Here is a 14,632-nt window from a genome sequence, read left to right as displayed (position 1 = left end):
AACAACTCGATGTTCTTAAATAATGTTCATTAATTATTTAATATATTTATATTTCATAGGTTACGTTTAACAATTTTACAAAGATCTAATTTTCCATAAGAATATAACAAAAAAAGGAACATTGCATAAATTATTTGGGGAATTTATTATGTGAATGGAGATTTATCATTTCTGCGTCTTTACGACGAGGTAAAACAAATTTAAAGATACATAGTATTCCAATTCTTTTATAGAAGAATATGGCTGGCGACAATAATAATAAAAACTAAAATCTAGACTTTTCTACAATGTCGTTTGGTTCTCGAATTTTTACAAATCGCTTCTGAAGTTCTCTTAAACCGTGTTCTTTGCCATCTCCGCAAGATACGTCTTGAATATGTTCGTGAATATGTCGAAGATATTTTCTTCATGGGATAAAATAAATCTATAATTAGAAGAAAAAAGAGATCAATTATTCATTGCTTTGAGTCAATTATTTGACTTTACAACTTATGGATAAAAAGACGAGATGATTAGCATTACAGAAATCACGCTCCGTTCGAGGTCACTCGTTCCCAATGTATCAATTGTACCGATTTTTTTTCTTGTTTTGCAAAGCAAAACGAATCGATCGTGCGATATTTCGATAATAATAATTTTAATTATAAATTTACAATGATGATACAATTCGAAGGATGCGAGAAAATGTATAAAAAAATGAAAATTATTAACGAATTAATAATAATATTATTAATAACAAATTTACCGAACTATCCGTTTCGTAATAACACTTGGCAAATTGCCATGCGGCTTCGCACGAATCGCTGCTAGTTACTGTAAAATTGATAAAAAAAACTTGATAAACGAATCGTAAAAAAATTGTGTAATTATCATTAGAGATAATAAAAATCTTTCTTACTGCTCGGGAAACATTTGTCGATCGTTACTTTGATCCGTTCGCTTAAATCATCAGTTAACATCAATTCGGCTTGTGTTTTCATTACTTCTGGCCGTAATTGATCGTTTTTCATCTGAAAATGTACAATGTTTCAATTACATTGCATATTTTTCAGTTTGATCTTTTTTTATCGATAGTGATGCAAGACTACTTCGTTTCAAAGCTTAAATGCGCATTATTATACATTTTAATTATACAATGGATACTATATCTTTAGATGAATTACGTAAGAATAATCAACCTATTCGCATAAGTAATAGTTCTTATTGCAGCGAAAAAATAAGTTTTTTTTATCTTTCGTATAATAAGCAAGAAAAATGTATCTTTCTTCGATTTGATCGTGTCATGATAACTGTTACATTCATAATAATTATTTCTTATTTTTTCCAGTAACAAAAGTAATTAGGAAATAAATTAATTGTCTTAAAATATTTAATTCAGTTGAAAAGAAAAATATTACTTACAGCTTTGGACAATACCAATACGCACTTAAAGTAACACTGGAGCTTTGGATCGGGTGGAAATTCACCTTTTTGTGATGCATTATCCAATAATTCTGCAAAGATCTTTCTTACATTGATATATCCATTTTCATTAATAAACTGATAATTATCAATAATTGCTCGGTTTTTTTTTTTTTCCAAGAATAAAAGAAGTATGAGCTCATACCGTCGATAGAACTTGGAATCTTCTACATATGTTAATAATTAATTTGTTATGATAGTACATGAAGTTATGCGCATTATTTAGTAATATTGCAACGAGTGATCTGGGTTAAATGCGTCATCTAATTTTCCACGTATTCGAATATCTTTCGTATAGTTTTTAGCATTTAGAACGACTATTATTTAAAATAAAAGATAAGGATACGTACCTTTTGAAGCACCGACTTGACTCGCGCAAGTTTTTCTCGCGGATTTCACTACGTTCCTTATTTGATCCATGTTCATTTTTTTCTAATTAAAAACCAATAAGATAAAATAAAAAAATAAAAGTACAAAAGTAAAGAAAAGAAATTCAAAATATTTAGAAATGCAATTTAAAAAATAAAAATGTTACAATTATTGACTACATTTAGTTTAAGAAAGTAATATGTAAGAGAGAATAATATGAAAATTAGATTATTTTTTAAATAAAAAACTCACACTTTCCACATTATGAAAAATCGCCAGGACGACGAACACCGAGATTAAAAGAATCGTAGCCTTCATTTTTTCCGACTCGTTAGCTCGTTCCAATATTTTCTCGTCGTTATACAGATTCTCGATACTTCTTTCTTGTTTCCTGATTATTTCGACGATACGAAAAATGGAACAAATTTCTAGCAACGACTTGTCTTTCGAAATGTCCAACCACTTTTATAACGCTCACATCGAATCAGAGGGAGAACGGACAATTTTCGTTTCTCTCGAATATGGCAGGTACAAATTTAATAATTTAGATTGTTTTAACCTACAATTTGATCGCATTCGGTGTCAGTCCGACGTGAATACGTATGTATGTATGTACACATACCTATCACACTTTTCTATGTTTATTTTCGAAACTTCGACATTGAGTATTTCTTCTTTTCCGATTGTTACGTAATTGTAACTTTGCGTATAATTTTACTTTATTACGGAGCATTTGCGAAATTATACCAAATAAAAATATAAATCTTTTATTTCGAATTCATGAAATCTAATTTAACAGAGTAAAACAAAGTAATTAATTTACGATACCAATTGATTTTACGATAGTCTAAAATAAAATTTTCAATCGTTCGTGTTAATTACTTGTCAGGTCAATTTGCACTGTAAGAATTTAATGAAATTCGGACGAAAGTATGAATTTGCATGAAATTTTATAATATATTTTATTATTTGTTACAAAAACTTCTCTCAAAGAGAAGATCCATAATCGATCTTCTTCACTTTCTTCTTTTTTTTATTTTATTTGCTTAAGTAAATCTAAATTAAATTAATAAATTGGCTAAATCTTCGCACGATCGATTAAACGAGTTTCTTCCTCCGTTCAACGATGGATTCGATGATTTTTCTTCGCTTTTCGAAAATCGATTAAGGGAAGAAGAAATTGTCAGGATTTTCATGGTAATTACACTTGACGTAGTTGAAAGCCGTAACGCATATGTCGTCGGAGGGTTCTGCGCGAAATGTAACAACGAAATAACGAAATAGAAAATTGTTCAAAAATTTTAACCGATCTATTTCGATAAAGATTTTTGAAATTAATCTCTACAAGTGTGTCTCTATATACTTTTTTTTTTATAGTTGTTTGTTGTTTCACACTTACCCAGCGCTCCACACTTTCTTGCCGCAGCTTTCATATCTTCTTGCCATTCGATCGGCATCATCATCTCGATTTGCTTGGTCACCATATCCACGTCCACTTTTTGATTTTTAAACTTGAAACAGTATAAAAAGTTATCTTCGTTAATTCGAACCAAAGGATCGTCGAGGATGCTTGACTATTTATATATTATATATTATATTATGTGTATATATATATATATGTTATATTTTTTAACATCATTTCACCATCATGCTCAAAGAATTATTATAAACACTTTACCGTACGAATTGTTTTCATAACGCACTGCGCATAGCACTGTAGATCGTGATCCTCTGGATATTGGCCAGTCTTCATTCCCTCCACAAGCTCTACATTTAACAGATACGAATCGTCAACAGTTTTCACAACATAGACTTAAGGATATATACCTACTCGAAGTGGTACAAACTAATGATTAATTTATGACTTTTTCCAAATAGACCGTTCTAACGTTTCACCTGCTTTTACACCAGTCTTCGTTATACAAGTATTACGAATTCCTGTTGCTGTTTTTCGCATTTGCTCGATCGTCATAGCCTTCGATATGATAAAATATTATTAAAAATTATTAACAAAATCTCGCTTCGATTTTAATCTAAACGTAGTAAAATAGATGAACACTTACACCGTCGACCGATCCAAAAAATCCGAAAAGATATCCGAAAAGGAAAAAGAAAAGAATGGACCGTGCATATGTATGTCTCTCTTTATTCGACATATTTCTGCTAATTTACGATATAACGAGACTCAAAGAGGGATACACGGAATCGAACTCTTTAGAAAATAATGAACCACGTCTCCCCGAGTCTTTTATAAAGCATTCTGTTCTCGAGACGGGGAGGGTTTTCAACGTATCGTCGACTAATGTAGCGTCTCGTTAATCTTTAATTCTATAGAATTTTTCACAATAGATATCCGTATTTTTCTCTATCGACGACATCTTATGTGGCCTTTATGTAATAACAAATGAGCGGTTTTGAGGAGAACAAAGTTGGTATTTAGGTAAGCTTGGACAGTAAGTCGATTAGAATTTTTTTCTTTTTTCTTTTTTTTTTTTTTTCAATATAAAATTACAAAATGATTTACATAATGATTATGTTTTCTAGAAAGGAACGTTTCCTGATGAAAATTAAATGCTTCCGGACTAAGTTTCAATGAATCTCTTCTCGACTTGAAGAATTCGTCATTCGAGGATATACGCGTGTTCTTGAGAGGATTTGATAATTTAGGCGAGGCACGAATTTGCCGAAATTCGGAGACGTTTACCCTCTCTTTGCCTTTCACGTTGGACCCCTCGATACCACGTGACTCTTGCTAATGTCGAACCCTTGTATCTCGAGAGGCACCCCTACACACAAAAGAAGCATCTGCCTGGTCGAGAAACTACTCCATACTCCTCCTTCCTTATCCGCATCCTCATCCTTTCCTACCCATAAACGCGCCATTACTCTGGCGGCTGGGCTTTCGAGTAGGTCGATAATTACATTTTTTTCTCCCTCTTTTCTCTCTCTCTCTCTCTCTCTCTCTCTCTTTCTTTCTTTCTTTTATCTAGAATCCCTCCGCATCGCTATTAATTTCCACCTGATCGTTTTCTGCTCGGACGGATCTTAATAACGAAGGTCACTCTTTTTCAAGTCTTTATCCGATATTACAAATCTTTTCCACTCTGCTCTTTATAGATTATCTATTATATCTCCTTTCTATTAGTTTTCAACTTACGATTTCCTTTTTCCTCTTTTCTCTATTTTCTTTTCTTTTTTCTTGCAAAACGGTGCCTCGGCGAGTTTTTTAATCGAAAGCACGGATGTGTATACATATACGATGGAATTAAAGTGCAGCACGTTGGAGTCGAGTAGGAGATTGGTTAGATGAAAATTTAATGTACTTAAATATTATAGTACCACGGCGAGAGTCGAGATGTACCTACCTACTATCTCTTTTTTGGAGAGAATTCAAGAGGAAATAACTTAGGGCCATGGGGCGTTTACGCTCAATGGAGAATCTCTATACGTTTCATGGAATAGAAATTCTTAACAAGAATACGGGAAACTTTGAACGAGTTGATAAGTATTCGTTGTACGAACAAATTTATTTAATTTAATTACAATTAAAAGACAAATTAAATTCCATATATATTTGCCTATGAATTAATGTAACACAATAGAAAAAAAAAACAAATAATTTTATATATTCATATATATATTAATAAAAATAAAATATAATTTAAGTATATAAAATTTTATAAATATAACTAAATTAACTTAAAAGTGTTTGACGAAAAAGAAAAAATAATTGGTTATCGGATATAGATAAGAATAAAATATTCGAAAATATTCGGAAAAAAATTTCTCGGCTAATATATTGATTTTTATGACCAATGTGTGTGTGTGTGTGTGTGTGTACATCTATGTATATCGAATGAAGTAAAAAAGAAAAAAAGAAGAAGAGAAGGAAGGAAAGATGGATGGGAAACTCGATGTGGATAAATATAAGTACGCTAAGTACTTATATAGGAAGGAAAAATTGTGGAAAATCATGAAGAGAGAGGGAAGGAAGAGAGGGGAGGAACACGTGGGTGGACCGGTAAAGTGGACAAACAAGATGCGATTGCGTACATGAACGTTAGAGAAGAAGTAGAAGAGGAGAATGAGAAAGAAGACGACTACGCTTGAGAAGGAATCGTGCAAACTTGAATCGCTTTACGAACGCTTGGCATGAGAATAACGTGACCTCCACGATGGCGACGCCACCCTAATTAAACGCTTTTAATTAGTGATAATAACTGGTGCTCCGTGCTGCGCTCTCCTATGCGAAAGCCGCTTACGTAATTAACATCATATTGATATAAACATCTTCGTGTCTTTATGTTTAAAGAACAAGGATTTTTTTGTTTGTTTATTTTTTTGTCTATTTTTTGATATTGTCTATTTTTGAAATTGTCTATTTTTTGTCATATATCAATTTCTTTATTTTTTTGGTAAATTTCACGTTTTAAAAAAATCATGTGTGATCGAACATTAAAGAAAGGTGGATAGATAGATAGAGAGAGAAAGAGAGAGAGAGAGAGAGAGAGAGAAGAGAGAGTGAGGAAGAAAAGGAGGGAAAGAGAGAGAGACGTAAGAAAGAGATTCGATAAAGGCATAGTAAATTAATCGGCAGTGTAGGAAGGGCTGTACGAGCCTTTTGTGATGCTAACTAGCTTTCAATTAAAGCCGCCAGTCTCGACGTCGCAGAGAGAATCGGCCTTTTAACCACCGTTGAGAATACCGAATGGAACTTTATTTCCTCGGTGAATTTGAAGAAAAATGTTTTATGTTCGACCTTCCTCGGCTTCTTCCCTCTGTCTGTTTCTCTCTCTCTCTCTCTCTCTCTCTCTCTCTCTCTCTCTCTCTCTCTCTCTCTCTATTTTTTTTTCATCTCACAACGAGAAACAGAGTAAAAGGTACAAATTTTCAAAACTTATTTATTCGCGATAAAAAGAAAAGAAAACGAAAAGCACGGATAGAAAAATGTTCTTTTCTCGAACGAAAAGATAAAGACGGATCAAATAATACCATAAAAATTTCATGAAATTTATTTTTCTTTTTATTACCCGTATTTTATCACGAGGTAAAAATAAAAGATTGTAAGAAAATGATGGAAAAGCGGTGCGAGTTATAGAGTACTCCTCGTTCCTCTTCCGGCATACAAACTGATTCAACGTGACTCACAAACTCGTTTTTCCTCTACCGTAGGTATTCTAAAAGTCTAATCTGCCGATTCGTGATACTTAACGCGTGAGTTAAAAAAGAGAATAAAAGCAAGTTGCATTACCAGTTCGTGCTCAGTACCCATCGCTTTTATCGTTTAGTTTTAGTCTTTTTCTTTCTCTCTCCCCCTCCCTCTCATTCTCTATCTTCTCTCCCCCCCTCCTTCTCTCTCTACTTCTCGTGACCAGCGTTTTAACAGGAAGTGACTAATAAACGATTTTGTGGCATATCACTGAACGATTTTCTCGTATGCTCGACAGATGGTAGCTCATGTACGATCGCATACTCCTACACGCTTCCTGAGACAAGAACGAATGCTTTCGTTTAGCGATAAACAAATCAAGAGTGTAACGCTCCTTAAAGCACGAGCTCTATGAGAACGGAGGACGCGATTATACGTTCATTCGGAGTGATAGCCATTGTTACGATTCAATTCGATGAAAGAGGCGACGAACGAGTGCCGCTAAAGTACTCAATACTCTTTATCAGTCGTCGTTCTTTGTAATTTTCTATATATTCCGGTCATTATCTTAATCAGAAATTAATAACGTTTTTATTAACTTTCAATTGTAATATATATTGTAATACAATTATGTGTATGTGTATATATATATATATATATACACATGCGTAATAGAATTATCATATAATCATATGATATACACAATATGTATATAAATATTATATATCTATATTATGCAATGGCTGCTATTTACTTTTCAGTCAGAATTTTTTTGAAACAATTTTTATTAATATTTTAAATAAATGGTCAGTATTTATAATAAAATATCAGGACGTAATATAAATAGTCAGTATTTATAATAAAACCAGACGCAACTCAGACGTAGCCCAGATACAATTCTGACACTTAATTATTTACATTGATCACCTATATTTCACCTATTGATATTTTATTATAAATACTGATGAAAATGTTCTGATCATAACACTTTGTACGTAACACTTATCATTTAATTAATAAAAATACTGATCGAATCAAAAGAAGTGTTATATAATACGCAGAATATTTTACATAATCGTGTAAAAGGCATTAATCAAATCATTATTAAAACGTTAAATTCATTATTTATTGTCTCTTTCATAAAACTTAGAAAACACGTTTAACTGCGATGGTAAAATCGAGAAACGACTCGATTGATTAATTCAATTTCGATGCGATCAAGTCGGATTCATTAACAATACATCTTCGATCACGTAGAGTACATACGCTTGATTGTCGTTTATATAGAAACACTTGAAACACGCATGTGACGGATAAATAGAATAGCACTTAAACGCATGAAGTCGAGTATGACCGAAACAAAGGTGGACAGTAACGAGACGTGACATGGGCCAATTACCGAGAGTCGATCGTTTTGATTTAATTGCTGCTGGACGTTAGGGATACATATGTATGTTCCGTGAGGGGAATAGCCCTGCTTTTGTGTTATTTCTGTGTGTGCGTGTGTTCGCGCGCGCGCGTATTATATCTGTTACTCTCGAATCGCATTTTATCTCGTGTCACGATAATATTCGTGATATGACAATAAAGGAACGAATATCGTAAACCTAATAAAATAAAAATACAAGACAACGATGATAAACCGTAATTAGAAATTTTTTATAAAGATTAATATGTACCTATCATTTTTTGTATTTAATATTTTTTATATTAACGGTTGAATTTCAAATATTTTTTAAAGCGCTCGATTAAAAGTATTTCAGAAAATGAATATAATGAAGATATTTTTCGGCGGGCAACGAGCATTTCATCGAACAGAGCACGACTACAAAAGCGTGTGCACGTTTATTAATACACGGTCGTACACCTCTTTTTTTTTTCTTTTTTTTTCTCTCTCTCTTTTTCTCTTTTCTTTTTTTTTTCTTTTTTACTTTCTACCAGCGAACGCATATGCTCCTCGTGCGAAGAGCGCACTAGGTATATTTTGACTGCGTGATTCATTAGCACGTACGTCTTCGCTCCAAGCTTTGCATCCACGTGCGCTTTGCGCCGCTTTTGGACCATTACTAAAATTATATCGGCATCGTTCCCTAAAATAAACGCAATTCATGGATTCATTACGTTCCGATTGATCAATTAAACGCAACGAATTCTGTGCTTTCGTAAATCGGAATTGAACTTTCGTTAAAAAAACTATAAGGAAAGAAGAGGGAGTTAAGAAACATAAGAAAAAAAAAAGAAAAATAATCGAATACAATTATATCATGAATTTATTGTCAAGATTACAGATCTAATAAAAAATTATTTTAAGTCTACGTCTACGTAATAAGGTAAAAAATAACAAAAAATATGGTGTTTTTTGTATTACAATAAATATCGAATAATATCGTTACACCTGTACCTACATGGAAATTAAAGGGAAAAAATTAACATGATCGCATAATCATGGAAATTAGGTTTGAAAATAGTATCGTCTTGGCATAACGTTGTCGCTTGTATACATATACATAGAATGTGTTTATAGACTCACTGTTAATAGTTGTAACCATGGTGGTGATGGTGATGGTCGTGCTAGTAGTGATGATGGTGGTAGTGGTGGTGGTGGTGGAAAAGAAGAGGTTGATGGCGATGACGGTGTTAATGCCGTAAGCAGTGGTACTCGGTTCACACCGCATGATCATCGTACTTTCAACGCGCTCTTTTCAGTATAATTTCTTTGAGAAGTTCGATATATCTTGTACTGAAATTCAGTGAAAGTATCGAGGCGAAGTTTGAGAAGGACGCGTTTTATCCTTTTTTCTTATGTTATCTTTCGGTGTCTTGCAAAAATGTGAAAGATTAATTTTGGTGCGTCCTTCGAAGAGATACAAAAATAAAAGAAACGATAAGAGGAAAAGAAGAAACATGTTACGTAGAGAAAATATATTTATTCTTGCATAAACGATTTCATTCTTTTTTATTTATTTATTTATTTTTTTTTAACATCGTATTTTCTTACTTTTAAGAAACGAGACATCCGGAGATTGATAAATCGTTTTGGTGAGAGTGTAGTTGTGTAGTTGTGTCTCCCTGTGAGTGTACGTGCGTTTCCAAAGAGAGAAGACGATGAAGTTTCGTCGTTCCTTGGAGGATTAAACCCCACGTGAACAAACTAAAACCGAGTTTAAACGGCAATAGAAGGTTCACGGTGGTTTGGTTGACACGTGGAAAACCCAAAAGGATCAGGCTTTCCTTCGTTTTGGCTTTCCATTATTCATCCATCTATGTTCGTAAAACAAGTAAGAGTCCTTTTCGCACGTTGACACATATTTTTGTTTAAGTATGTGTATGCGTGTGTGTAGGTCTATAGTATGCATATAGTATATAGTATGCATGTACAGTCAAAGTATTATGCAAATCAGCATGCCATCTTTTGGAGTTTACTACACAAAATAAAATAATGATTAAAGTCTGAAAAACGCGAAATTCGATCGAGAATAGAAACATGTGTATATTTATTGCTTTTTTTTTTTCTTTCTAAAGATTTATCATTTCTTTAACGTGAAAAGATGTGGGCGAATGATTTCTCAATTCTTTTACTGGCATTTGATAATTTAAGGAACCCACGAGCAAAACCTTTCTTTTTATCTTGGAAATACCAAGGGAACGTTTCATTCAGGCAACAGGAAGTACGGCCGACGCATTCGTGGAATGTAGCTTCTGTGGAAACGCGACTCCGTGAACTCGGTGACCTCTTGAAAACTCCTTCGTGATTTTGTGAATAGTTATTTAGCGACATGTTATTCTCTTCATTTTTCACGTTGACATCACCGATTATTTTCAAATTTCGTTAATTAACAATTTTTTTTGTATTCCTTTCTGTTTTTATAAGTATACTTATCTACCTACTTTGAATAAATCTACGAAAGAAGAAGAATCGACGATAATCGTTCATCGAATTTACATCATTTGCGTTTTGCCGTATAAGAGAAGGCTTTTTGTTCGGTCGGAGAACAAAACAATTTCAGGATCGAATAATACCAGTACGATAAAAGGATATCTGATAAAATCACCTTAGTACCGTCGTATTAAGGACCTTCTCCTTGTGCGGTAACGTGTACGTGGCTTTGCGAACATTTTCATTGACTGTAGGTTATATAGAAATGTTCGGGACGGAAGAAAACGGTTGTTGGAGAACAAACCGATAGGATGTTTTCTATTCTCATGTATTCCTTGTCTCTTGTGCGAGTTCGAACGTATATAAGATGTGCAAGTGCGAGATAGAGATAGATAGATAGATAGATAGAGAGAGAGAGATAGAGAGAGAGAGAGAGAGAGAGAGAGAGAGAGAGAGAGAGAGAGAGAGAGAGAGAGAGAGAGAGAGAGAAAGAGTAGGTCAAAATTTATTCAGTCGACCTACGACACCCAATGTTCGTGTATTCGATTTAGTTCGTGTATTCGCCTAGATCTCGAACAGAGAATTCCGTATTAGAACGTTAGGTCGATATGTTTATCGTTCGAGGCGTTAAGTGGATCTCCATTTTACGTGGGCGGAAGCACGACTCGTTTGTTCTCTCGTTCTCTCTTTCTTTGTCTTTATTTTATACACAGTAGGTAGATACTTACTATAGAACAGTAAAGTCCAAAGGACGATAGGAAAGAACACGATACAGACGCTCTCGTCAAGGCTGCTCGTTTCAATTCCGAAGAAGTCTGCGTAAGAGTATGCGGGTCGAATCGTTCGGTCAATTTAAGATAATTTTGCCTCGGGATCGAGTTCGGGATCCCGTTTACAAGTCCTCCCATTTTGTTTAGGCCTTTTTTCCTCTTCAGGATTTCACTTTGATCGTATCGTATCAAATTTTAAAAGGGTTTTAAAGGATACGTATGTTCAAATTTCTAAAAGTGGTTTTTTCCTCTCTTTTTATATTTGTAGATTTATATATTATGGTGGTAGATAAAGTGGTTACTCGTAAAAATCATTGGTTGCCTCTGGATAGTTAAAAAAAATTGTTTTTTATTTATTTTGTTTTATTTTTTATTTATTCAATTTTCTCCAAGCTTCAAGTATACAGAACATTGTGTCAAACTGACATTTATCGAAGTTACAGCAATGTATAAAAATGTGGATTATATTGTTAAATATAAACGGTTTTTATCAGACGGTATATATTATTAAAACTTTTTTTATATTTCTTTCGAAACTGTGTTTTTCCAATTGACCGGCACAAAATCTCTATTATTACACGTCCGACTTTGTTCAAATTTGGAAAAAATATTTTATATAAAGTATTCCGCAATGTAGCGTACGATTTTATTTCAATTATATAAATCTTTATAAACATTTAAATTGATTCTTTTTTAGTAAAAAAGGCTTTTCCATTTCATACTGCTACCATTTCTATAACAATTCAAAATTTTGAAAATTCTTGCACTAAAATTTAGATAATAGATATCAACTAAAACTTTTCACTTTGAAATTCCTTTGCTATAATAGCGGCCAACGATCGATATTCCAGGAAGTGAGATTTTGAAACAAACGGATAAATCCGCCATTTTATAACATTTTGATTTAAAAAGATTGAAACATAAAGTTGAGAGTCAAATTTTTATAGCTCAAAAAAATGTTTTCATTTAGTAATAATTTCTGAAAAATGTTCGAAAACTTTACTGAATTTTATACGGCATAAGATGCTTTCCTCCTATAATGTTAGTATACCATGAAAATTTATACATATAGTTTTGTTTATTTTTTCGTATCTTCGATAAAAGAGAGTTGCAAAATGAGCAACGGTCGATTTAATTGTGCTTCATTAATTTTTTTTTTTTATTACTGAGTAGAAAAGCATAAATCTAATAGGATGAATTTATAAAATAAATGAGGAACGGGAGTTACGTATAGAACGAAAATGTATAGATTAAATTTTATAGAAAAATTATTTCGCTTACGTATTATAAAGAGACAATTAACCGTTTAGAATAAAAATAATAAATTAATACGTGACAAGACATTAAAAAATACCTTACAAGTTGCCGTTTTCAAGAAAGAAATATTACGATCAAATTTATAATCGACAAAAATGCGTGCTCACACGTAAACTTCCTTCGGTAACTTTTGTCAGTAGAGTTATCCATATAGCAATCCCGAAAAAAGCATAGAATGAGGGAGTAGATCACGAAAAGGGACGACGGCGCTCGTTTCCGCAGTGGCGAGGACAAAAATGATAGTCCTTAAGAGTTTGAAAATTATTGCGATAGTCTCGATTCGCAGTAGATTTCGTACCCTCTCTCGTAACAACCATGATCGGATGAAAATAACGACCATGATTTTTAATCGCCTTTCGAAACTCTCGGTCTTTAATGAAAATTCTGTCGTTGACAATTTCAGTTAAAAGTGAAACTTTAAAAGATCGTTAAAAAGAAAACAAACAAAAAAACATTTAATTTTTCTCTTTTACGTGTAAATATTAAATATCACTTGTTTATACTTTTCTTTTTTTTTTATTATTTTTTTCAATTAACTTAAATTTAATAAAAAGACGTTCACGCTTTGGTAAACAATTTCTTGTAGGAATACTTCCAATTTAAAAAAATTACGATCGATTTGACGCGATGGTTCCTATGACATCATCGATTCGTTCCAATTTTAACGGATAGAGTGCTCGATATATATAGGTGCATTTACTAATTAATTATATTTTTTAGGATCATAAAAACCTTGAAGCAGAAAACATTCTTTCAGTTTGATGAGATGAAAATTTGAATGAAGAAATAGTAGCGCGTGAAACTATGTACTTAATGCCTTCGATATCGTAATCGAAAATGACAAAACAACAAGCATCGTACGCTTGACTCTTGACCCCCGTCGCCTTTAAATTTAATCCATTATGTCCCTTTGGCTTGAACCTCGGTCCGAAACTTCGCTCGTTAGGTCCTGTGGTATTACACAAATTTGTTAATAATTTGCTGAGTTACATGCCTGCGATGCGCTACTTATAGTTCATTTCTTTGAATAGATACGAGTAATTAGTATCAGACCCTGTTTTTCTATGCTTTCTAAATAATTTTTCATTATAACAAATAATTACATTCTGAACGATACGATGTATTGATATGTATGTATAATATATACGGTTTAAAGAATAATGAAAAAGTTTTTTTTCAAACTCATTCATCTAGATTTCCTTGAAGTTTTCTTTCTACCGACTACGGTAGGAAACTTTTAGGATATTGAAGGTAATCGAGCGATTCTCCTCAATTCGTGCACCCTTTATATTTTGTGCGAGTATACATTATATCGTGAAAGCTCTCATGTTTGCAAGGCGAATATAATTAAGAGTATATTAAATTCGTGGAAGGTCGATGTTTGCCTCGAGGCAATACCCTTTGTTTTCTGAAATGTACTTCATGGAAGAGGAACTCAATTTCACAGGATTATTTCATCATCTTCGAATACTCGATTTTGTGATATTTTTAAAGAATTCCATAAACATTTTTCTTTCTTAATTAATTTCGATGGAAATGATTGAATCGCACCTTTTTAACGATTTTATTAAACACGAGTGAATTAACGCAGAGTATATCGATTTGGGAACTTTAATATTCATAATATCAGTCTATAGGAAGCTTACTAAAAGTTTCGTGTAAATGTTTGGATACGGTCGTGTGAAACAT

The 14,632-nt window shown here is 32.9% G+C and overlaps 2 protein-coding genes across 5 annotated transcripts in view; one reads left to right on the top strand and one right to left on the bottom strand.

The window, feature by feature from the left end:
• LOC122633417 (protein sprint) overlaps nt 1–14,632 on the top strand; it is a 139,974-nt gene that overhangs the window by 17,277 nt on the left and 108,065 nt on the right. The gene's annotated exons all lie outside the window — the stretch shown is intronic.
• On the bottom strand, nt 334–4,070 carry LOC122633583. Its single transcript, XM_043821613.1, has 11 exons — nt 3,894–4,070; nt 3,727–3,805; nt 3,509–3,597; nt 3,230–3,341; nt 3,007–3,080; nt 2,083–2,292; nt 1,812–1,893; nt 1,402–1,493; nt 899–1,010; nt 746–813; nt 334–369 (listed from the first exon to the last, which is right to left on the bottom strand). Exons 1-11 carry the CDS (start codon nt 3,984–3,986, stop codon nt 334–336), a joined length of 1,047 nt encoding a protein of 348 aa, XP_043677548.1. The 5' UTR covers nt 3,987–4,070.

This window comes from Vespula pensylvanica, chromosome 12 (genome assembly GCF_014466175.1).
Source record: "Vespula pensylvanica isolate Volc-1 chromosome 12, ASM1446617v1, whole genome shotgun sequence".
NCBI classification, from domain to species: domain Eukaryota; kingdom Metazoa; phylum Arthropoda; class Insecta; order Hymenoptera; family Vespidae; genus Vespula; species Vespula pensylvanica.
This window is presented reverse-complemented; position numbering and strand designations above follow the sequence as displayed.